General features: G+C 43.7%; 1 protein-coding gene across 1 annotated transcript in view; it reads right to left on the bottom strand.

Annotated features, from left to right (window-relative positions):
* LOC139235418 (zinc finger protein 271-like) overlaps positions 1 to 24,106 on the bottom strand; it is a 95,387-nt gene that overhangs the window by 57,548 nt on the left and 13,733 nt on the right. The window contains exons 3-5 of the mRNA XM_070866542.1: positions 13,103 to 13,188; positions 12,433 to 13,020; positions 3,530 to 3,651 (exon numbers count right to left, since the gene is read on the bottom strand). Of these exons, the coding sequence (XP_070722643.1) occupies positions 3,530 to 3,651; positions 12,433 to 13,020; positions 13,103 to 13,188 (796 nt within the window). The remainder of the gene's footprint in view (positions 1 to 3,529; positions 3,652 to 12,432; positions 13,021 to 13,102; positions 13,189 to 24,106) is intronic.

Raw genomic sequence — 24,106 nt, 5'->3', positions numbered from 1 at the left:
ATAGACAAGAAGGGAAAGGAGATGTGGTAGCTCTGTTAATAAAGGATGATATCAGGGCAGTTGTGAGAGAAAATATTGGCCTCCAATGAACAAAATGTTGAATCATTGTGGGTGGAGATTAGAGATAGTAAGGAGAAAAAGTCACTGGTGGGCGTATTTATAGGCCCCCAAATAATAACTTCACGGTGGGGCGGACAATAATCAAGGGAATAATGGAGGCATGTGAAAAAGGAACGGCATTAATCATGGGGGATTTTAACCCACATATCGATTGGTCAAATCAATTCGCATGGGGTAGCCTTGAGGAGGAATTCATAGGCTGCATATGGGATTGTTTCTTCGTACAGTTTGTTACAGAACCAACAAGGGAGCAAGCTATCTTAGATCTGGTCCTGTGTAATGAGACAAGATTAATAAACGATCTCCTAGTAAAAGATCCTCTCGGAATGAGTGATCACAGTATGGTCCAATTTGTAATACAGATTGAGGGTGAGGAAGTAGTGTCTCAAACGAGCAGACCATGCTTAAACAAAGGGGACTATAGTGGGATGTGGGCAGAGTTGGCGAAAGTAGACTGAGAACACAGACTAAACGGTGGCACAATTGAGGAACAGTGGAGGACTTTTAAGGAGCTCTTTTAAAATGCTCAACAAAAATATATTCTAGTGAAAAAGAAGGGAGGTAAGAGAAGTGATAACCAGTCGTGGATAACCAAGGAAATAAAGGAGAGTATCAAATTAAAAACCAATGCGTATAAGGTGGCCAAGGTTAGTGGGAAACTAGAAGATTGGGAAAATTTTAAACGACAGCAAAGAATGACGAAGAAAGCAATAAAGAAAGGAAAGATCGATTACGAAAGTAAACTTGCGCAAAACATAAAAACAGATAGTTATAGCTTTTATCAATATATAAAACGGAAAAGAGTGACTAAAGTAAATGTTGGTCCCTTAGAAGATGAGAACGGGGATATAATAATGGTAAATGTGGAAATGGCTGAGACCGTAAACAATTATTTTGCTTCGGTCTTCACAGTGGAAGACACAAAAACCATGCCAAAAATTGCTGGTCACGGGAATGTGGGAAGGGAGGACCTTGAAACAATCACTATCACTAGGAGGGTAGTGCTGGACAGGCTAATGGGACTCAAGGTAGACAAGTCCCCTGGTCCTGATGAAATGCATCCCAGGGTATTAAAAGAGATGGCGGAAGTTATCACAGATGCATTCGTTATAATCTACCAAAATTCTCTGGACTCTGGGGAGGTACCAGCGGATTGGAAAGAAGCTAATGTAACGCCTCTGTTTAAAAAAGGGAGCAGACAAAAGCCAGGTAACTATAGGCTGGTTAGTTTACCATCTGTCTTGGGGAAAATGCTTGAAGCTATCATTAACGAAGAAATAGTGGGACATTTAGATAGGAATCGTGCAATCAAGCAGACACAACATGGATTCATGAAGGGGAAATCATGTTTAACTAATTTACTGGAATTCTTTGAGGATATAACGAGGATGATGGATAGAGGTATACCGATGGATGTGGTGTATTTAGATTTCCAAAAGTCATTCGATAAGGTGCCACACAAAATGTTACTGCAGAAGATAAAGGTATGCGGAGTCAGAGGAAATGTATTAGCATGGATCGAGAATTGGCTGGCTAATAGAAAGCAGAGAGTCGGGATAAATGGGCCCTTTTCGGGTTGGAAATCGGTGGTTAGTGGTATGCCACAGGGATCGGTGCTGGGACCACAACTGTGTACAATATGCATAGATGACCTGGCAAAGGGGACAGAGTGTAGTGTAACAAAATTTGCAGATGACACAAAGATTAGTGGGAAAGCGGGTTGTGTAGAGGACACCGAGAGGCTGCAAAGAGATTTGGATAGGTTAAGCGAATGGGCTAAGGTTTGGCAGATGGAATACAATGTCGGAAAATGTGAGGTCATCCACCTTGGAAAAAAACAGTAAAAGGGAATATTATTTGAATGGGGAGAAATTACAACATGCTGCGGTGCAGAGGGACCTGGGGGTTCTTGTGCATGAATCCCAAAAAGTTAGTTTACAGGTGCAGCAGGTAGTCAGGAAGGCGAATGGAATGTTCACATTCATTGCGAGAGGGATGGAGTACAAAAGCAGGGAGGTCCTGCTGCAACTGTATAGGGTATTGGTGAGGCCGCACCTGGACTACTGCGTGCAGTTTTGGTCACCTTACTTAAGGAAGGATATACTAGCTTTGGAGAGGGTACAGAGACGATTCACTAAGCTGATTCCGGAGATGAGGGGCTTACCTTATGATGATAGATTGAGTAGACTGGGTCTTTACTCGTTGGAGTTCAGAAGGATGAGGGGTGATCTTATAGAAACATTTAAAATAATGAAAGGGATAGACAAGATAGAGGCAGAGAGGTTGTTTCCACTCGTTGGGAAGATTAGAACTAGGGGGGCAAAGCCTCAAAATATGGGGGAGCCAATTTAAAACTGAGTTTAGAAGGAATTTCTTCTCCCACAGGGTTGTGAATCTGTGGAATTCTCTGCCCAGGGAAGCAGTTGAGGCGAGTTCATTGAATGTATTCAAATCACAGATGGATAGATGTTTAACCAATAAGGGAATTAAGAGTTATGGGGAGCGGGCGGGTAAGTGGAGCTGAGTCCACGGCCAGATCAGCCATGATCTTGTTGAGTGGTTGAGCAGGCTCGAGGGGCTAGATGGCCTACTTCTGTTCCTAATTCTTGAACAGTCACTTGGTGGGTGTAGTCTATAAGACCCCTAACAGTAGCAACTTGTTGGTCGAAGTATAAACGAGGAAATAGTGGGGGCTTGTAAAAATGGAACAGCAATAATCATAGGTGATTTTAACCTTCATATTGATTGGATAAATCAAATTGGTCATGTAGCCTTGAGGAAGAGTTCATAGAATGCATAATGGATGGGTTCCTTGAACAGTATGCAACGGAACCAACAAGGGGGCAGGCTATCTTAGATCTGGTCCTGTGTAATGAGACAGGATTAATAAACAATCTCCTGGAAAAGGATCCCCTTGGAATGAGTAGCATGATTCAATTTCAAATTCAGGTGGAGGATCTTGAACCAGCGTACTAAGCTTAAATAAAGGAGACTATGAAGGGATGAGGGCTGAGTTGGCTAAAGTGGACTGGGAAAATAGATTAAAGTGTAGGATGGTTGGTGTACATTTAAGGAGATATTTCACAACTCTCAAGAAAAATATATCCCAGTGAGGAGGAAAGGGCGTAAGAGAAAAGATGGCCATCCATTGGTAACTAAAACTGTTTCAACATCCTGATCATTTCAGCCAATATCGTTTCTCACTATGGCAGTGATTCCATCTTTTATCATCAGAGCTACCCCACCTCCTTTTCTTTTATGTCTGTCCTTCCGGATTGTCAAGTACCCTGAAATGTTAAGTTCCCAGTCTTGGTCACCTTGCAACCCACTCTCTGTTATGGCGATCAGTTCATACCCATTTGTAACTGGTGCTGGTCGTAAACCCTGAATAAGAAGCTGGAGCTCTCACGTTTGCAGCTCCAGGACATTTTCACGGGAATAGGCCCAGGTTGGCGGCCTTTGTAAAGGAATGCCGCAGGTTTGTGCATCGCTATCGCTGTTCGTCAAGCCGTAGAACGCATGTGTGGCCATCTTTGTAAACGAACACAGAGTGCTTGAGTCTTCAGGGTCGCAGTGAGTGTAGAATTGAACCCAGCCAGAATCAGCACCATCTGGGGAGGAGAGGGAGGGGAAGCAGTGAGTGTGAAAGTGAACCCAGCCAGAGTTAGCACCATCAGGGGAGGAGAGGGAGGGTAGGCAGTGAGTGTAGAAGTGAACCCAGCCAGAGTCAGCACTATCAGGGGAGGAGAGGGAGGGGAGGCAGTGAGTGTAGAAGTGAACCCAGCCAGAGTCAGCACCATCAGTGGTTGAGAGGGAGGGGAACCAGTGAGTGTAGAATTGAACCCAGCCAGAGTCAGCACCATCAGGGGAGGAGAGGGAGGGGAACCAGTGAGTGTAGAAGTGAACCCTGCCAGAGTTGGTGGGGAAAACTGGGAATGGAGGATATAATGTCTTGAGACGTGCGATGTGTTTGGATTTCAGCACAGGGAGGAGGCAGCGATTTACAGCTTTGGAGGAACAATGGAGGAAAAAATGTTCCATAGAAACTAGAATTTATTGTTCTGAATTTGTTTTCTGTACTTATGGTGATGATAATCTGTAAACTCCTTTTACAGTGTATTCGAAGGATTTGGAGACGGAAAACTCAAACCAAACATCACACCAAGATCTAACGGAGTCACTTGATTCCTGAATATCATCGGCCTTTCAATATCGAAGGAGAATTGTTTGTCTGTTCTGATTGTGGGAAAATTTTCAAACATCAGTGTGACTGGAGAAGCATCGAGACACACACACCCGAGTGAGTGTTCCAGCGCACAGACTGTGGAAAGAGCTTTAACCAGTTACACAGCCTGAAAAAACATCGCACCATTCACAGCGGGGAGAACCGTACACGTGTTGTGTGTGTGGACCAGGCTTCAACTGATCATCCAACCTGGAGAGACACAAGGATACTCACACCATGGAGAAACCGTGGAAATGTGGGAGGGGATTTAGTTCCCCGTCTAACCTGGATATTCATCGGCGCAGTCACACAAGGGGAAGGGATTCACTCAGCCATCCAGCCTGCAAACACACCAGTGAGTTCACATCAGGAACAGGCCGTTCACCTGCGCCCAGTGTGGGAGGGGATTCACTTGGTCATCCCACCTGCTGACACACCAGCGATTTCACACTGGGGAGAGGCTTTCCGCTGCTGAACTTAGCGTGTGCCCCATAGCATCTCTCTCACCTTCGATGTGTGAATAGAGCATCATACCTGCAAACCTGGTTTTAATTTAAATTTGAATCCACTCAGGAAATGTATTTAACAAAAGACGAACAAGGAAACCGATCACATCAATTAACAGGCAAAGCTTTCGAGTCACCAAGATGAACAAGTAAACACATCACAGCCCAATAATCCAGCTCAGTATTCACAGGAGAATGTCTGTTATCTAACTGATCGTGTGGACAGAATATAGAAAGACCATAAGTCTAAGAATCTGTTGTAAATATCTTTCAAATCTTGACTGGTCCAATCTCTTGGTTTCCTTCCAATTGAAATGAATGGAAGATGAGAGGGGTTTAAGAGGAGGGGTAAGTGAGGGTGAAGAATAAGTGTGAAAGGAGTTGGGATGAAGATGGTTGTAGAGCAGAGGTGCAAGAGGAGCTGGGATGGGGGTTTGGTGAATTGTAGTGCTTCAATTTCACTGAATAAAATATAATTACAGTCACCAATACGAGTTAAGTCAAAGCTTTCTGAACTTAGGTGTGAAAGGGCTAATTGGCACAGACCCAAAAAGTCAACAAATTGACTTGACGGATAGTAATTAATCAAAATTTTGTTCAGTGGAACTGGGATCCGGAGGTCTGTGGCCAATTAGTTTTACTCGGCCAGGCTATCAATCCAGGATGGAGAATTTCTGGGAGATGGACGACTAATCTCCTACCAGTAGTTGAGCGATGGGTTTGCTAAGCATGGCTAACCTGACAGAGCGTGCCAGGGACAATGAACATGGGAAGCTGCTCCCTACCACTCACTTGCCATCATTCCTCGCGAGTCCACAAGGTGACTCGTACCGAAAGCGGTCGATTAGGTCCAGAGTCAAATTGACGAGGGCAAGTCTCAATTTGACAAAGGGAAGCATATATTGGCTTATGCAATCCACCTCTGCGCACAGACTTGAGAATTTAACAGGTGAGAGAGGAGACGCATAAGGAACAGGCGAGATAGAGAGGGAAAAAGATCTAAGGTGCAAGTTAACCCAGCTGAGAACTCAGCAAAGGAAAGAAAAAACAGAATTAGGGAATAAGTTGCTGAGATGACAATTTAAAAGGCGAATAAAGGAAACTTAAAGTTGAAACCAACACAGAAGCTGTCAGTTTCTGTGCCGAGAAAAATAAAGCACAAGATTACTGAGTGAAAGGAACCTTAAAGGATGCTAGAATTTCAGTTTGTGTGAATTGTGTTAGAGTGGAAGTTTTCCTGACCATGAATGTTTAAGAATTTACAGTATTTCTTTTGTCTGAAAGTCTGTCTTTGAAAAAAGCGACTGTTATGTTTGTTTTAGCTTCACCCACTTTTCTCTGCATGGAGCTAAAAGCCGTTTAACCCTTTGTTGTCTTGGATGTTGGGAGTTTTAAGAAAGTGTGGATATGTTGAGTATGTTCATTTCAATTCAGATTGTGGAACTAGTAGCAGGGGATCTTTGTGATTTACATTTTGAAGTTAAAGACGCTGCTGTGGATATATTTTGACTGGGGCAAGCTGTGCAACTCTGAAAGCCAGACGAGTTTGTTTTACAAAAGATAAGCTTCAGCCTTGAAGTTACGGTTGCCATGTGCCGGATACTTGGTTTGAAATTTCCAAAGCACTTTGTTTTTTCACACTTAAACAAATTAAATCAATGTTTGTCTACTCATATTCAGTATTTTTAGTCATTTGTAAAAGCACCTGAATGTAACAATGAAATAATTTACTGTGTTCTGTAAGCATGTGCTATTTTATGTTATCTGTTCTGTGCTGTTTAGTTAATAAAATATTGGTCCGAATTAAACAGGAGCTATTGAAATTAACTAAGCTATGTTTTATTCAAGGTTAATAATGATAGCTTTACTTATGATGTCTGCTGATTTGACGGATTTTTAAATCCTAAGGAAGTTTTGAAGTTCCAAACTTAAAAAAAAGAACCACGTGTTGATTTAAAACGAACTTCTGTTTGTTCACTTGAGTCGTAACGAATTCAGTCTTCTGTTTATAATCAATTTATTCTTTACCTTCAGCATGAAAAGCAATTTACAAGTAGATTATAGTCACAGATGGAGCACGTGTAACCAGGCACGGGTATCTCCACGCTCATGAACAAAGGAAAAAGCTTACATTTATAGACTGTTATCTTATCAAACTGGAGCCGGCTTTGCCAAATATGGTAGTCTCTGGCTACTGCATAGTCCAGAGACACAAGTTTACATCAGCAACACATTTAGAAACATTGCGGCCTGGCTACGGTGATCATAAACCACTACTTCTGGACTTTTCTTATCCGATCAATATTTCTAATCCATTCTATTATGAATATCGAAGCCTGGTTGGTCGCAAAACACCAGCTGTTGCGAAGTGAAATCTGTCTCTCTCTCTCTCCCTAATAATACGAACCCCATTTTTCACTCTATCTAATTAATTAAACATAAATCCCTTTCAGAAGCTGAATTAACCAGGGTTCACAGGTCAACCAGTCCCGCAGGTTTTTTTATGGGTTACATTACCTGTTGACAAAGTGTTTTATACCCTTCTTTGTCTTTACTAATCCTGGTTTCCTCTCAGCGTCCTTCCCTTTCCTTATTTTTAAAATTTCCCTTATTGACTTTCTTGCAGCATAATGCAATAACCAGAATCCCTGAAGCTATTATCCGTGCTATCACCAATCCCAGCTGGAACAATCTAACTAGATTCGCAAGTCTCGGGATTGCACGTTCTTTCTCTCTCTTCCTCTATATGATTTGCACTGTGTGTTTCTGGGATGTCCTAATTCGCTGAATTATGAACTTTAAAGCCAGAAACAGGGAGAATATAGTGTCCTATATGTGGAATGACTCGAATGGCTTTATCCTCCAGAGGCAGTCTCATCTGCAGATAAGTTGCATTATGATGATGTACCAGAACCATCGTTTAGCACTGATACATGTGTTCCTCGGTGGAATCAAGCAAAAGTGATGTTCTAGTGTGGGGCAGCGGGTTGACCCCACAGGCGTATACGTGACACTAGTAGTCACACAATACTGTCCTTTTCCTTTATACACGGAATTAGTTTGGCCTTCGTCCCATTTACTTATTTCAATCTGGCATTCTGGAGATTCTTTGTTGAGGGTGAACCCACAAGCTGGAACATCTACAAACCCATGTTGTCCCTTTCAGAGTACAACACTGCATATCTGGTGCTATCCAAGTTCCTCCCTTCTTAATCAGATATCTTGGATATTCCTCATACTGTTTATAGATCGGACCTAACTCAGTTTTCCACCCTTGCAAACGATTCTACCCTGTACACCGTCCAAGGTTCCGTTTCGTTTCCATTTTTCCTTGGCAAAGGCAAGACCAATCCCATTGGTCTAGGATCTTCACTTCTTTCTCCATCCCTCAGGACCAAAATCCCCATTCCTATTGGCTGCATCACATCAAAGCCTATGACTTGGTTCCCCTAAACCATGTTCTCAGTTGTTCTTCATGAATAAACAAAGGGATTTGATTACTCTCTCTCTTGTCCAGTCCCTTCTGTACCACATTCATCATAAATGTCACAGAGGCTACACACAATACCACCTGTAAGCCACATCGTGTTCCCATTCACTTTCCATATCTATTCTGTTTATTCCTGCTAACCTTGCTGTGGCTCCTATTCTGAGCTATCCTGTCAGCTCTCACTTTCCTTGCGATTTAAACTGATTCTCCTTGTGTTCCCCATCTTCCTCATCCCTTGGTTCCTGTTTTTTATTACTTACTAACACATCCTTTACTAATTCTCTTCCCATTTTGTCTATTAATTGTGAATATCTTCCTTCACATAATCTATTTGATAGATTCAAGCTCATGTTTAAAACTTTTGATTTCAATTAACAATTTAAAAACACACGTTGTTATATAATACATTTCGTGATTCCGTTACTTCTAGTCCATTAGTAATTTTACTGGATGGGACAGGTAGAGCTCTTTTTGTGAGCTGGAATGTCATTTTATTTAAGTCCCACATATGATGATCACTATCAGCGTTTGTACTTGGCAAACCAAACATTACTGATCAACATACGACATTTCTTACTTTAAAATAACCTGTCGTTATTACCTTTTAAGTTTGTATTAAAGTATTTTATACTTATTACTTATTGTCTTGGTGTGCTACTAACTCTTTAAGGGAACACTATTAATTTAGTGTTTGGGGTCAGGATGTGTCCCAACCCACCTGGTTCAGGAAAGTCTTCCTGGTCTCCCAATCTTCCCAAGCAGCAGGCTTTAGGGTTCTTTCTCTATTACCACCAAAATTATGCTTTTGAGGATCTATACCTCGGTTTATCACGGATTCCAAAACTAACCCTTTTGAGGTCCTCTGCTTCCTTCTGGAGATCGCCTCTCTCTTTGATCCATGTTTTGTTATAGAGCCTGTAAGATCTGGCCTCCTTATCTCCCACCTTCAGCTTGTAGCTGATCTGTACACAGCCATGGCCACCTTGTCCAGACAGAGAAATGCTGAATTTTTTTGTTTTTAGCCGCTCTCCAAGCTTTCTTTGTTCAGTACTTAGTGGAGGCCTTGAAACTGATGACCATTCTAGCTGCAACGAAATCCTAATTTTATCAGCATTCTCACTACTATTAATTCTAATGCATCTGACAGGTAGCAGTGTGTTTAACTCTATCCTGATTATTTCAAAGTCGGTTTCTCTATGGAGAATGTGTCATGGCTTTGATGGTTTAAAAAATTATCTCACCCTCCTGAGCCACATTCGACATTTCATGTTGTGCTGTTGTCGATAACTGAGCATGCCTGAGACTCGTTCACACACACGCAGCGGTATCCCAGTATCATGCCACATGTGACATCTGATCCAAGCCATTTGAGGTGATCTTCTCAAAAGATCGTGGGGTGTCTGAAGATCTTTGCTCATCTCCCTCTGCATGGTTTCGATGTCTCAGGTAGTAGCCAGGCGATCAAGTTCAGTTTTTTTATTGTTCAGTATAGGCAATGACACAAACATCTCAGAGAAATATGAGCTATTTCCTACACTTCCCTGACTTTAACAAGAATTTACATTAACACCAGATTGTGCGCAGGTGAATTATGACAATTTGCCCAGGAACAATGAGTGAAGAAACATTTCTATTTGGAGATGTAACTATCCTGTTTTCCTCTTATATCCTCACTCAATTCATCTCATTACATTTTATACAGTGTTCACCATTTCATTTATGATCCAGGAGGAACTTTACTTTCAAATACAATATTATCATACTGTCTTTAAACATCGAACAAACATTCCCACTTTGTCCAAGTTTTGACCCAGTTTCTTTGTTTAATTTTATTTAACCGAACCTCTTCTTGGGCCTTTTATTCTCCAAAATATGCCAGAGAGCAATTCAGTCTACAAGAGGAAGGATGTTAGTTACCTTTATCATAACAGTCGCCCCCAAAAACTTATTTCTGAATACATAGTTTGGACAGAACCACAGAGACGGGACTTTTTCAAAAATAAAATTTAATTATCTCAATTTTCAGCTACATTTACCTTCCCATGTGTTTGACCAGCGACGCTTAGCAATATATATATAAATAAAATCAATTTTAATTTCACAAACAAATTATGCCCAGATTTTGTCATTTTACAAAGAAGACAAAGTAACAATTGCGTTTGGATGCAAGTCATTTATCTTTCCCTTCGAGCAGTGTGTCCTGGACAATAGGATTACATTGGATATACGACACAGAAACAGGCCGTTAGGCCCAACCAGTCCATGCCGGCGTTTATGCTCCACTCGAGCCTCCTCCCTTCTTTCCTCATCTAACTATATCCACATAACCCTCTGTTCCCTTCTCCCTCATATGCTTGTCTAGCCTCCATTTAATACATTGATACTATTCGCTTCAACCACTCCCTGTGGCAGCGAGTTCCACATTCTCACCACTCTCCGGGTAGAGGTTTCTTCTGAATTCTCTATTTGATTTCTTGGTGACTATCTTATGTTGGTGACCTCTAAATATTCTGGTCCCCACAAGTGGAAACACTGTGTCTACTCTATTAAAATCGTTCATCATTTTAAAGACACTAGGTCACCCCTTATACTCCTTTTTTCAAGAGAAGAGCGACCCGGCCTGTCCATCCTTACCTGATAGGTATACGCTTGCCTTTCTGGTGTCATCCTTGTAAATCTTCTCTGCACCCTCTCCAGTGCCTCCATATACTTTTTATAATATGGTGACCAGAATTGCACACAGAAAGTCTAACCAAGGTTCGATACAAGTTTAGCATAACTTCAACACTTTTCCATTCTACAACAATTCAATTCTATAACAATCGATCCCAATAATTTAACTCAATACTTTAAATTCTTAAGTCCAACTTTGTCAGCATGCTGCAACATTCGATGTCTGCAGATAACTGGAGATAATTTTGTTTTAACTGCTGGATCTTTTGCTATGCCATCAACCTATTATCCAACTGGAATTGGCATTGCCTAATATGGTAGTCTTTGGCTATGGCATAGTCCAGAGACACAAGTCTGCATTTTCTTCAATATACATCAACAACGTTAGAAGCAGGTAAAACACTGGTCTTCCTGTGGCAAGCACAAACCAATCGTCTCTGAACTCTTCATATTCTAACATAATATTTCTAATCTAAATATTCGATGATGAAAATATCCACGGCCAGTTGGTTGCAAACACTAACTGTTGCTCAGTGAAATCTCTCTCTAATGATAACAACCACATTTTCCCAGATATGGAATGAACTAAACATGGACACCTTTCAGAAGCTGAATTAACTGAGTTCCCTATGCCAACACCCCTATCATCTTCCATTCACTTCAACTGAAACGAAAACGCCAGATTGCATCAGTCGGGATTTGAAAGATATTTACAACAGATGCTAGATATTCTTAGAGTTAGCATTGTTCTCTATTCAGTCTACTCGAGGAGTTTGATAACAGACTTTCTCCTGTGAATGTAGAGCTGGAATATTGGGCCGGGATGCAGTTACGTGTTCATCTAGTTGACTCAAAACATTTGCCAATTAATTCATGTGATCTGTATTTGCTTAAATACATTTCTTAAGTGGATTCAAATTTAAATTGAACCCAGGTTTGCAGGCGTGATACTCCATTCACAGATCGAAAGTGAGAGAGAAGCTGTGGGGCATACGCTGAGTCCAGTATCTGAAAGGGATTCACTGACAGGGTTTTGTGTTTAGTGATCCCAGGCATGTTATCGACACCTTCCCTCAATAGCAAGGCGAGGAGCGGCACTCTGGAAGGTATGGGGAACTGGCACTTGTCTACGAGAGTAACCGAAGGCATGAGAACTGAAATAATCCAGAGTTAGAAAGGAGAAAAGGCCCCAAAATGGTGCAGTCAATAACAGGACATCAATTAGTCTCCTCTTAACTTGGAACATTAAATGTCGACACACTGTGTTATTGAAACATCAAAATATTATATTCCAGCCCCGTTCTAGGGTTATTATCATCAGAAACACACTTCAACTGTCGGAATGGACACGATTCAGTCGGGATGTGATTAACAGCAGCAATGATAGCAGAATCCAACCACTGCAGTCACTTGTGAGCTCGCTGGTGCCTCAGCAGGCTGGATGACCGAGTGAATCGCTTCCCACACTCAGAGCAGGTGAATGGCCTCTCCCCAGTGTGAACTCGCTGGTGTGTCAGCAGGCTGGATGACACAGTGAATCCCTTCCCACATTCAGAGCAGGTGAACGGTCTCGCCCCAGTGTGAACAAGCTGGTATTTCACCAGGCTGGATGACACAGTGAATCCCTTCCCACATTCAGAGCAGGTGAATGGCCTCTCCCCAGTGTGAACTCGCTGATGTGCCAGCAGGTCGGATGACTGAGTGAATCCTTTCCCACATTCAGAGAAGGTGAATGGCCTCTCCCCAGTGTGAACACGATGGTGTCGCAGCAGGCTGGATGACACAGTAAATACCTTCCCACATTCAGAGCAGGTGAATGGCCTCTCCCCAGTGTGAACACGCTGGTGTCTCAGCAGTTCGGATGATCGAGTGAATCGCTTCCCACACATGAGGCAGGTGAACGGCTTCTGCCCAGTGTGACTGCGTTGATGAATTTCCAGCGCAGACGGGTAGCTGAATCCCTTCCCACAGTCCCCACATTTCCATGTTTTCTCTGTGGTGCGGGTGTGCTTCCGTCTCTCCAGGTTGGACGATCAGTTGGAGCCTCCTCCACACACAACACGTTTACTGTTTCTCCCCGCTGTGAATGGTGCGATGGTTTTTCAGGCTGTGTGACTGGTTAAAGCTCTTTCCACAATCAGTGCACTGATACACTCTCACTCGGGTGTGTGTGTCTCAGTGCTTTTTAGTCAAACTGATGTTTGTAATCTTTCCCCACAGACAGAACAAAAAAACATTTCTCCTTCCACTTTCAAAGGACGATGATATTCAAGTCCTGATGAATCGAGTGACTCTATCTGATCTTGACGTGATGTTTAGTTTGAGTTTCCCTCCTTCAAATCCTCCCCTTCTAACACCCTGCAAAAGGAGTTTACAAAAGTCATCACTGTAAGTGCAGGATCGAAATTCAGAAGAGACAATTCTAGCTCCTATGGAACATTCTTTCCTTCTGCTGTGTAGTTTTAAGTACTGATTTAATAAAAATAATAAAGAGGGAGAAGATAGATTGAGAATAAACTGGCAAGAAAGATAAATACTGTCAGAGTTTCTACAGCTGTATAAAAAGGAAGAGATTGCTAAAATAAATGTTGGTCCCTTAGAGGATGAGACGGGGAATTAATAATGGGAAACGGGGAAATGGCAGAGACTTTAAACAAATATTTTGTGTGGTCTTCATGGTGGAAGACACTAAAAACATCCCAATAATAATAGATAATCAAGGGGTCACAGGGAGCGAGGATCTTGAAACAATCATTATCACTAGAGAAAAAGTACGAGACAAACTATTGGGACTAAAGGTGGACGTCCCTTGGACCTGATGGCCTGCATCCTAGAGTCTTAAAAGAAGTGGCTGCAGAGAAAGTGGATAGATTGGTTGTAATCTACCAAAATTCCCGGGATTCTGGCAAGGTCCCAGTGGATTGTAAAACCTCAAATGCAACACCCCTATTCAACAAGGGAGGGAGAGAGAGAGAAAGCAGGAAACTATAGAGCAGTTAGCCTAACATCTATCATTGGGAAAATGCTGGAGTCCAGTATGAAGGAAATAGTAGCAGGACATTGAGAAAATCATAATAGTCAAGCAGATACGGCATGATTTTATGAAAGGGAAATCACGTTTGACAAATTTGCTAGAGTTCTTTAAGGATGTAACGAGCAGGGTGGAAGAAGAGGAACCATCAGCAGTTGTGTATTTGGATTTCCAGAAGGCATTCGATAAGGTGCCAGATAAAAGGTTACTGCACAATATAAGAGCTCGCAGGGTTGGGGGTAAACTATTTTGCATAGATGTGGGATTGGCTAACTAACAGAAAACAGAGAGTCGGGATTAAATGGGTCATTTTCAGGTTGGCAAACTGTAACTAGTGGCGTGCCACAGGGATCAGTGCTGGGGCCTCAACTATTTACAATCTATATTAATGACTTGGATGAAGGGACGGTGTGCACTGCGGCCAAATATGCTGCTGATACAAAGATAGGTGGGAAAGCAAGTTGTGAGGAGGACACAAACAATCTGCAAAGGATTATAGACAGACTCAGTGAGTGGGAAAAAAATTGGCAGATGGAATATAAAGTGGGAAAATGTGAGGTTATGCACTTTGGTAGGAAGAATAAAAAAGCAAATTATTTAAATGGCAACTACAAAATGTTGCGGTACAGAGGGATCTGGGTGTCCTTGCGCATGAAACACAAAAAGTTACCATGCAGGTACAGCAAGTAATCAGGAACGCAAATGGAATATTGGCCTTTATTGCAAGGGGAATGGAGTATAAAAGTAGAGAAGTCCTGCTACAATTGTATAGGGAATTCGTGAGACCACACCTGGAGTACTGTGTACAGTTTTTGTTTGCGTATTTAAGGAGGGATATACTTGCATTGGATACAGTTCAGCGAAGGATCACGAGGTTGATTCCTGAGATGAAGGAGTTGTCTTATGAAGTAAGCTTGAGAAGGTTGGGCATGTACTCATTGGAGTTTCGAAGAATGAGAGGTGATTTAATTGAAACGTGTAAGATTCTGAGGGGGCTTGACAGGGTAGATGCAGAGAGGATGTTTTCCCTCATGGGGGAATCTAGAAGTAGGGTGCATAGTTTCAGAATAAGAGGTCGCCCATTGAAAACGGAGATGTGGAGGAATTTCTTCTCTGAGGGTCGTGAATCTTTGTAATTCTCTACCCCAGAGAGCTGTGAAGGCTGAGTTATTCAATATATTTAAAGGGGAAATAGACAGAAATTTGAATTATAAGGGAGTCAAGAGTTATGGGGAGCAGGCTGGAAAGTGGAGTTGAGGTCAAGATCAGATCAGCCATGATTTTATTGAATGACAGAGCAGGCTCGAGGGATCAAATGGCCTACTCCTGCTCCTATTTCTTATTGTTAATCTGTGAACCTTGACCTGAACGTTCCAAAATGTTACTGATTTTGAGGAATAGACAAATTATCTGAGCATTGATAAATGAATCATCTAACATCACCAACTGAGCTAACCTGCTCTAACTATGTCAGTATTTGTGTCAACTGTGACTCAGTGGGTAACACACTTGCCTCTGGGTCACAAGATTGTGGGTTGACGTCGCAATCCAGAGACATGAACTTAAAAATTTCGGCTGATGCTCCAGTGGAGTGCTGAGAGACTACTGCACTGTCGGAGGTGCTGTCTTTCGGATAAGATGTTAAACCGAGGCCCCGTCTGCTCCCTCAGGTGGATGTAAAATGTCCCATTGCACTATTTCAAGCAGAACAGGGGAGTTATCCCCGATGTCCTGGCCAATATTTTCCCTTAACATCAGTAAAGCAGATTATCTGGTCATTATCACATTGTAAATTGGTTGCTGTGTTTCCTACATGATGATGGCGACTACACTTCAAAAATAACTTAATTGACTGTTAAGCTATTTGGGGCATCTGGTGGTCGTCAAAGATGCGAAATAAATGCAAGTCTTTTTATTTTCTATATGTCTTTTATTACTCTACCTTCTCCCATTGTGCCTCATTTTGTCTGCTGTCAGTTCCCCCCTTCTCTTCCCCACCCAACTTTACAGTTAATTTCTTGTGTACCTGGTCTCTCACTCTCGCTCCTTTCCCTCACTCTATCGCTCCCTATAAGCTGTCCATCTGCCATATCTCCCAGTTCTGATCAAATGCTCTCCCTGACCCATCACCATTTCTCCTTCCTTTACAGACAACAACAACTTTCATTTACGTAGCGCCATTAACATAAGATTTCAGAGCAGGAGTATGCCATTCGGTCCCTCGAGCCTGCTCTGCCATTAAATGAGATCCCCACTGATCTTCTACCTCAACTCCACTTTCCTGCACTATTCCATATCCCTTGATTCCCTTAATATACAGAAATGTATTGATCTCTGTCTTAAATATACTCAAAGACAGGGCCTCCAATGTCCTCTGGGGTAGAGAATTACAAAGATTAATGAGTGAATTAGTTTCTGCTCATCTCAGTCCTAAATGGACAACCCCTTATTTTGAGACTGTGACCCCGGTTCTAGACTCTTCAGCCATGGGAAACATTCTCCCTGCATCTATGCTGTCAAACCCGATAAGCATTTTGTATGTTTCAATGATATCATCTCTCATTCTTCTAAACTCTAGAGAATACATGCCTAGTCTACGCAATCTCTCCTCACAAAACAATCCTCCCATCCCAGGAATTTAGTTTGGTGAAACTTATTTGTCATCTTCAATGGCAAGTACATCCTTCCTTAGGTAAGCAGCCAAAACTGTACACAATACTCAAGGTGTAGTCTCACAAGGGCCCTATATATTTGCAGTAAGACGTCTTTACTCTTGTACTCAAATCCTCTTGTAAAAAAGGCCAACATACCATTTGCTTTCTTCATTGCTTGCTGTACCTGCATATTAACTTTCAGTGATTCGTGGACAAGGACACCAAGGTCCCTCTGAACACCAACGTTTCCCAATCTCTCACCATTTGCAGTAGCTGTTTACAGTCCAATTTGGATAAATCACATCTCAGCTTAGTAAATTGGCTTTTCCCCAATTGAGAACTTTTATTCCTGGTCTATCTTTGTCCTTTTCCATAACTACCCTAAATCTAACTGAATTATGATCACTAGCACCAAAATGCTGTCCCATCGATACCACTTCAACCTGCCCAGCTTCAGTCACGATTACTCAGTCCAGAACTTCCCCCTCTCTTGTTGGGCTTGCTACGTACTGGATAAAATGTTTAGCTGGTTGCTGACCCCTCTGCGAAGGGAAATAGGTCCTTCCTATCCACTCTATCTCGGCCCCTCATAATTTTATACACCTCATTAAGTTCTCCCCTCAGCCTCCTCTGTTCCAAAGAAACAAACTATTAAGAGGGTTGGTGGGCTGGAGGAGGTTACAGAGATAGGGAAGGGTGGGACCCTGGAGAGATCTGAACAAGAGGATGTGTATTTTAAAGGCTGATGCCACCAACCATGTCACCCAGCACAGAATGTGATGCTCTACCAACAGGAAGGATGTTACTTTAACTACTACTAATGCATAATGTGGGGAAATCAATCTCTGTCCCTATAACAAACAGCAACAAGGAAAGAGGGAAATGAATGACTTTTATACACCTGGTCCACTTGGCACTGAAGTGTCTGAAACTCATAATAGGAAATTTAGGAAAACAAAATACTGACAAATGTTAAATTGTTTTGTTAACAAAATAAATCTCGATTTAACTTTTAAAAGATAAATTGCTTAACAGGGGTTAACACAGACTCACTTGACAGTCCGACTCAGGATCCACCCCTCAAGCAACACGATTGGTTGCAGAGCACGCTGCTCACTTGGCCCTACGACCTCTCTTCCTGTTAGTTCACAGGGCAATCAATCACCACTCGAGAATATTATGCTGACAGATTAAGTTGCGGGGCTCGGGGGAAGAAATAAAATGAGGCCGTGAATCTGAGTTAAGAAATAAAATTAGAAAAGCGTGATTAATTAAATGAGGAGAGGCAATATAAACTAAAGGCTACATTCCTAAAGAGGGTGCATGAACAGTGAGACCTGCGGGCATTTGTGCACAAATCGCTGAAGGTGGCAGGACAGGTTGAGAAAGCAGTTAAAAAAACTTACAGGATCCTGGACATCACAGAGTACAAAAGCTAGGAGGTTATGATGAACCTTTATAAAACACTGGTTTGGCCTCAACTGGAGCATTGTGTCCAAGTCTGGGCACCGCACATTAGGATTTGAAGGCCTTAGAGAGGGTGCAGAAAAGATTGACAAGAATGATTCACGAGATGAGGGACTTCAGTTCCGTGGATTGATTGGAGAAGCTGGGGTTGTTCTCCTTGGAGCAGAGAAGGTTGAGAGGAGAATTGATAGAGGTGTTCAAAATCATGACGGGTCCGGACAGAGTAGATAGAGAGAAACTGTTCCCATTGGTGGAGGGGAAGAATTTAAGGTGATTGGCAGAAGAATCAAAGGCAACGTAAGAAAAATCTACTTTGTGCAGCGAGTGGTTAGGATTTGGAATGCACGGCCTGAAAGGGTGCTGGAGGCAAAATAAATCACAGCTTTCAAAAGAGAATTGGATAGTATCTGAAAGAAAACATTTGCAGGACTGGGGAAAAGGGCAGGGCAGTGGGACTAGCTGGGAGCAGGCAAGGGCTCGACTGGCCGAATGGCCTTCCGTGCTGTAACTTTTGTCTGATTGTGTGAGGAGAACCACTCTGTTCCCTGACTCAATCTAAAGCCTTCCCGATTGTGAGCACCTCTGTTAAACCTGCCCTGCACCTTCACTGCTCCAAGGAGAACCACCCCAGATGCTGCAGCAATCATCTTATTGAATGGCGGCAGGCTCGAGGGGCCAAAGGGCCGACTCATCTCCTATTTCTGATGTTCTCATGTGTTCATGTCACTGGTGCCTATCCTGCCCCTGCTCCCTGCAGTAAGATGGCCGCCGTGCATGCTCCCTGACCTGCAGCGGGACAATGGAAAGCATCGTAACGTCCAGGAAGCCCCGCCCCTGTGGCTCCCTGCTCCCCGAGGCGGGCGGACCTCGGCCAAACTCCCCACAACCCCCGACAGTAACCAAGGCCTACTCCCCCCGAAGGTACCCCGTAACCAACACCCGCCGACTTGGCGGCCAAATCTCCCCGCCCGCGCGTGTCCGTGAGTATGTGAGTCTGCAGGGAGGCTGCACGTGCTGCTCATCCATCCTCTGCGGCCGCGGCAAAACGTCGTCTGTTCGTCTGTCTGCAGCCAATCTCCTACAATAGGCTGGCCCCGCGCCTGTGCACAACACTGCCCCGCCTCAGCCGGCCCGCCAAGCTCAAAAGCTGCGAGCGGAGACCGCCAACCACCCTCCCGCTGAACTCAGCCCGCAGCCAATGGCGAGGCGGCGCGGGGCACTAACCCAACCAGCGCATGCTGCTCCGCACCAACCAGTCAGTCAGTGGTTCCCCTCCCCTGAAGGTAGTGACTCTGGCTGGGTTCAGTTCTCCACTCACTGGTTCCACTCCCCTGAAGGTACTGACTCTGGCTGGGTTCAGTTCTCCACTCACTGGTTCCCCTCCCCTGAAGGTACTGACTCTGGCTGGGTTCAGTTCTACACTCACTGGTTCCCCTCCCCTGAAGGTACTGACTCTGGCTGGGTTCAGTTCTCCACTCACTGGTTCCCCTCCCCTGAAGGTACTGACTCTGGCTGGGTTCAGTTCTACACTCACTGGTTCCCCTCCTCTGGAGGTACTGACTCTGGCTGGGTTCAGTTCTCCACTCACTGGTTCCACTCCCCTGAAGGTACTGACTCTGGCTGGGTTCAGTTCTCCACTCACTGGTTCCCCTCCCCTGAAGGTACTGACTCTGGCTGGGTTCAGTTCTACACTCACTGGTTCCCCTCCCCTGAAGGTACTGACTCTGGCTGGGTTCAATTCCAGACACTGACATCATTCACTTTGTTTCTGCACCAAGATAGCCGCGCATGCGCTGTGCTACTCACTGAATCAAGATGGCGGAACGCTAAACATGTCCTCCTGCACCAAGATGGCCACCTTTAGCCTGTGCCTGTGACCCGGAGAAAGCCTCGAAGTTGCAACCGCCGATATTCCGGTTATTATTCCGGGCTTGCGGCGGGCACGGGTTGTTTATGAAGTCTCCCCGGCTCCCCGCTGGTCCATTACTCCGCTCCGTCCCGCTGAAGAGGACACTTCTGAGGTGCCTATCCAAAACATGTCGCTTCTGCCATTATACGCACCGCGCATGCTCCAAACACAGCCAGGGCCCGCGCCTGCGCACCGAGCTCCTGTAGTCTGGGTGCGGCATTTCCCCCCGCGGGGCATGCTGGGTACATAAGACCATGAGAAATTGGAGCAGGAGTGTTCACACGGACTCCCGAGCCTCTTCCCCATTTAATAACATTTGATGGGACAACGTACAGGGAGATTAACTCTGTATCGAACCCGTACTATACGAGTTCTGCAGTGTTTGATGGGACAGCGTACAGGGTGATTAACTCTGTATCTAACCAATGCAGTACCAAGCCTGGGAGTGTTTGGAGAGGCGAGAGGGAGATTTAATCTTTATGTAACCCGTGCTGTACCTTCCCAGGGATTGTTTGTTGGGACAGTGTAGAGTGAGAAATTACTCTCTATTTATCACGTTCTGTTCTTGCCATGGAGTGTTTTGGGAAGATATACTCCGTGTCTATCCTGTGCTGTACTGGCCCTGGCAGTGTTTGATGGGACAATGCTGAGGGGGCTTTACTCTCTATCTAACCTGTGCTGTGCATGCGCTGGGAATGTCTGGGGGGACAGTGTAGAGGGATCCTTACTGTGTATTTAACCTGTGCTGTCCTGCCCTGGGAGCGTTTAATGGGTCAGCCTACATGGAGCTTTAAATTGAGACGAACCCTTGCTGTACCTGCCCTGGGATTCTTCAGGACAATGCAGAAGGAGCTTTACTCTGTATATAACCTGTACTGTACCTGCCTTGGAACTGGGTAGGGAGAGATTTACTCTGTGTTTAAACCGTGCTGTACTTCACCTCACTGTTTGATGCAGCAGAGTAGAGGGAACGTTACTTGGTAACTACCCTGTGAGTGTTTGATATGTCACGTAGAGGGAGCTTTAGTCTGTGTTTAACCCATGTTGTAATTGCCCTGGGAGTGTTTGTTGCAGCATTGTAGAGGGAGAAATTACTTTGTATTTATCCCGTTCTGTTGCTGCCATGGAGTTTTTTGGGGAAGATATGCTCCATGTCTAACCTGTGCTGTACTGGCTCTGGCAGTATTTGTTGGGACAATGTTGAGGGGGCTTTACTCTTTTTCTAACCCATGCTGTACCGGCCCTGGCAGTGTTTGATGGGACAGTGTAGAGGGAGCTTTACTCTATCTCACCAATGCATTATCTACTCTGGAATGCTTGGGACAGTGTCGAAGGAGCATTGCTCTGCATCTAAGCAAGGCGAGCATATTCTTCCTTAGATTAGGAGATCAAAACTGTGCACAATACTCCAGGTATGATCTCACCAAGGCCCTTTATAATTGTACAGCAAGGTTTGAGAGTGGATTACCTTGTAACTAAATTATACTGTACCGGCCCTCGGAGTGTTTATTTGGAAAGTATAGAGGGATCTTTACTTAGTATCCCACCAAAGCAGTACCTGCCCTGGGCGTGTTTGATTGGACAGTGTAGAATGAGCTTTACTCTGTATCTAACCTGTGCTGTGCCTGCCCTGGGATTGTTTTATGGGACAGTGTAGAGGAAGCTTTACTCTGCATCTAACCCGTGACGTACCTGCACTGGGAGTGTTTGTGATGGGACAGTGTAGAGAAAGCTTTACTCTGTATTTAACCCATGATGTACCTGCCCTAGGGGTGTTTGATGGGGCAATGTAGACGGAGCTTTACTTTGTATTTGAGTCGGGATAAATGGCCCATTTTCCGGTTGGCAAACAGTGACGACTGGGGTGCTGCAGTGATCAGTGCTCAGTCCTCAACTATTTACAATCTTGGATAAAGGGACCAAGTGTAATGTAGCAAAGATTGCTGATGATATAAAGATGGATGGGAAAGCATATTGTGAAGAGGATATAAAAAATATGCAAAGGGATGTGGACAGGCTAATTGATTAGGCATAAAATTGGCAGATGGAGTATAACCGGGAAAATGTGGGGTTACTTACTTTGGCAGAAATAATAGAAAAGCAAATTATAATTTAAGTGGAGAAAAATTGTAAAGTGCTGCATTACAGTGGAACCTGGGGGTCATTGTGTATGAAACAGAAAAAGTTAGTGTGCAGGTACAGCAAGTGATCAAGAAGGCAAATGGAATGTTGGCCTTTATTGCAAGGGGGATAAAGTATAAAAGCAGAGAAGTCCTGCTACAACTGTACAGGTGATTGGTGAGGCCACACCTAGAGTACTACGTACAGTTTTGGTCTCTGAATTTAAGGAAGGATATACTTGCATTGGAGGTTGTACAGAGAAGGTTCACTAGGTTCATTCCGGAGATGAGGGGATTGACTTATGAAGATAGGTTGAGTAGGTTGGGCGTATATCATTGGAGTTCAGTAGAATGAGAGGTGATCTTATCAAAACATATAACATAATGAGGGGGCTCAGCAAGTTGAATGCAGTGAGGATATTAGCACTCACAGGGGATACTAAAACTCGGGGACATCGTCTCAGAATAAGAAGCCGCCCAATTAAAACTGAGATGAGGAGAAATTTCTTCTCTCAAGGGTTGTAAATCTATTCACTTTTTGCCCCAGAGAGCTGTGCAGACTGGGTCATTGAATATATTAAAGGCGGAGATAGACAGATCCTTGAGCGATAAGGGAATAAAGGCTTATGGGGAACGGGCAGGAAAGTGATCGTGTGCTCTGCTCCAATCAGCCATGATCTTACTAAATGGCAGAGCAGGCTCGAGGGGCTAAGTGGCCTATTCCTGCTCCTATTTCTTCTATTATAATCTACCCTATGTTGTACCTGCCCTGGGAGTGTTTGATGGGACAATGTAGACGGAGCTTTACTCTGTATCTAACCCGTGCTGTACCTGCCCTGGTATTGTTTGTTGGGACAGTGTCGATGGAGCTATATTCTGTATCTATCCCATGCTGTACTTGCCCTGGGAGTGTTTTATGGGACAGTGTAGAGGGAGCTTTATTCTGTATCTATCCTGTGCTGTAGTTGCCCTAGAATGGTTGGGATAGGGTAGAGGGAGATATACTCCATATCTATTCTGTGTTGTACCTGCCCTTGAAATATCTGGTGGGATAGTGTTGAGGGAGCTTTACTCTGTATCTAAGCAAGGCAAATATATCCTTCCTTAGATAAGGAGACCAAAACTATGCAACTGTCCAGGTGCGGTCTCATCAAGGCCCTGTACAATTGTAGTGAGAGAATAGAGTGAGAATTACACTATCTAAATTATGCGGTACCTGCCCTTGGAATGTTTATTTGGACAGTGCAGAGGGAACTTTACTTAATATCTAACCAATGCAGTACCTGCCCTGGGAATGTCCTGTGCAATAGTATATAGGGAGATTTAGTCTGTATCTAACTCATGCTGTTCCTGCCCTGGAATGGTTGGGACAGGGTAGAGGGAGATGTGCCCTGTGTCTAACCTGTGCTGTACCTGCCCTGGAAGTGTTTGATGCGACATTGTAAAGTGAGCTTTGCTTTGTATATATTCCGTGCTGTATCTGCCCTGTGATTTGATGCAACAGTGTAGAGGAAGTTTTATTCTATATCTAACCAATGCAGGATCTACTCTGGAATATTGGAACAGGGTAGCGGGAGATATACTCCGCATTTAACCTGTGTTGTACCTGTCCTTGGAATGTCTGGTGGGACAGTTTCGAGGAAGCTTTACTCTGTATCTAAGCAAGGCAAGTATATCCTTCCATACATAAGGTGACCAAAAACTGTGCACAATTGTAAAGAGAGATTAGAAAGAGAATGACACTCTATCTGAATTGTGCTGTAGCTGTTCTAGGAGTGTTTATTTGGACAGTATAGAGGGAGCTTTACTTAGTGTCTAACGAATGCAGTACCTGCCCTGGGAGTGTTTGATAGAAAAGTGTAAAGGGAGATTTACTTTTATATCTAACAAATGCTGTACCTGCAAAGGAAT

This window comes from Pristiophorus japonicus, chromosome 23, assembly GCF_044704955.1.
Source record: "Pristiophorus japonicus isolate sPriJap1 chromosome 23, sPriJap1.hap1, whole genome shotgun sequence".
NCBI classification, from domain to species: domain Eukaryota; kingdom Metazoa; phylum Chordata; class Chondrichthyes; family Pristiophoridae; genus Pristiophorus; species Pristiophorus japonicus.
This window is presented reverse-complemented; position numbering and strand designations above follow the sequence as displayed.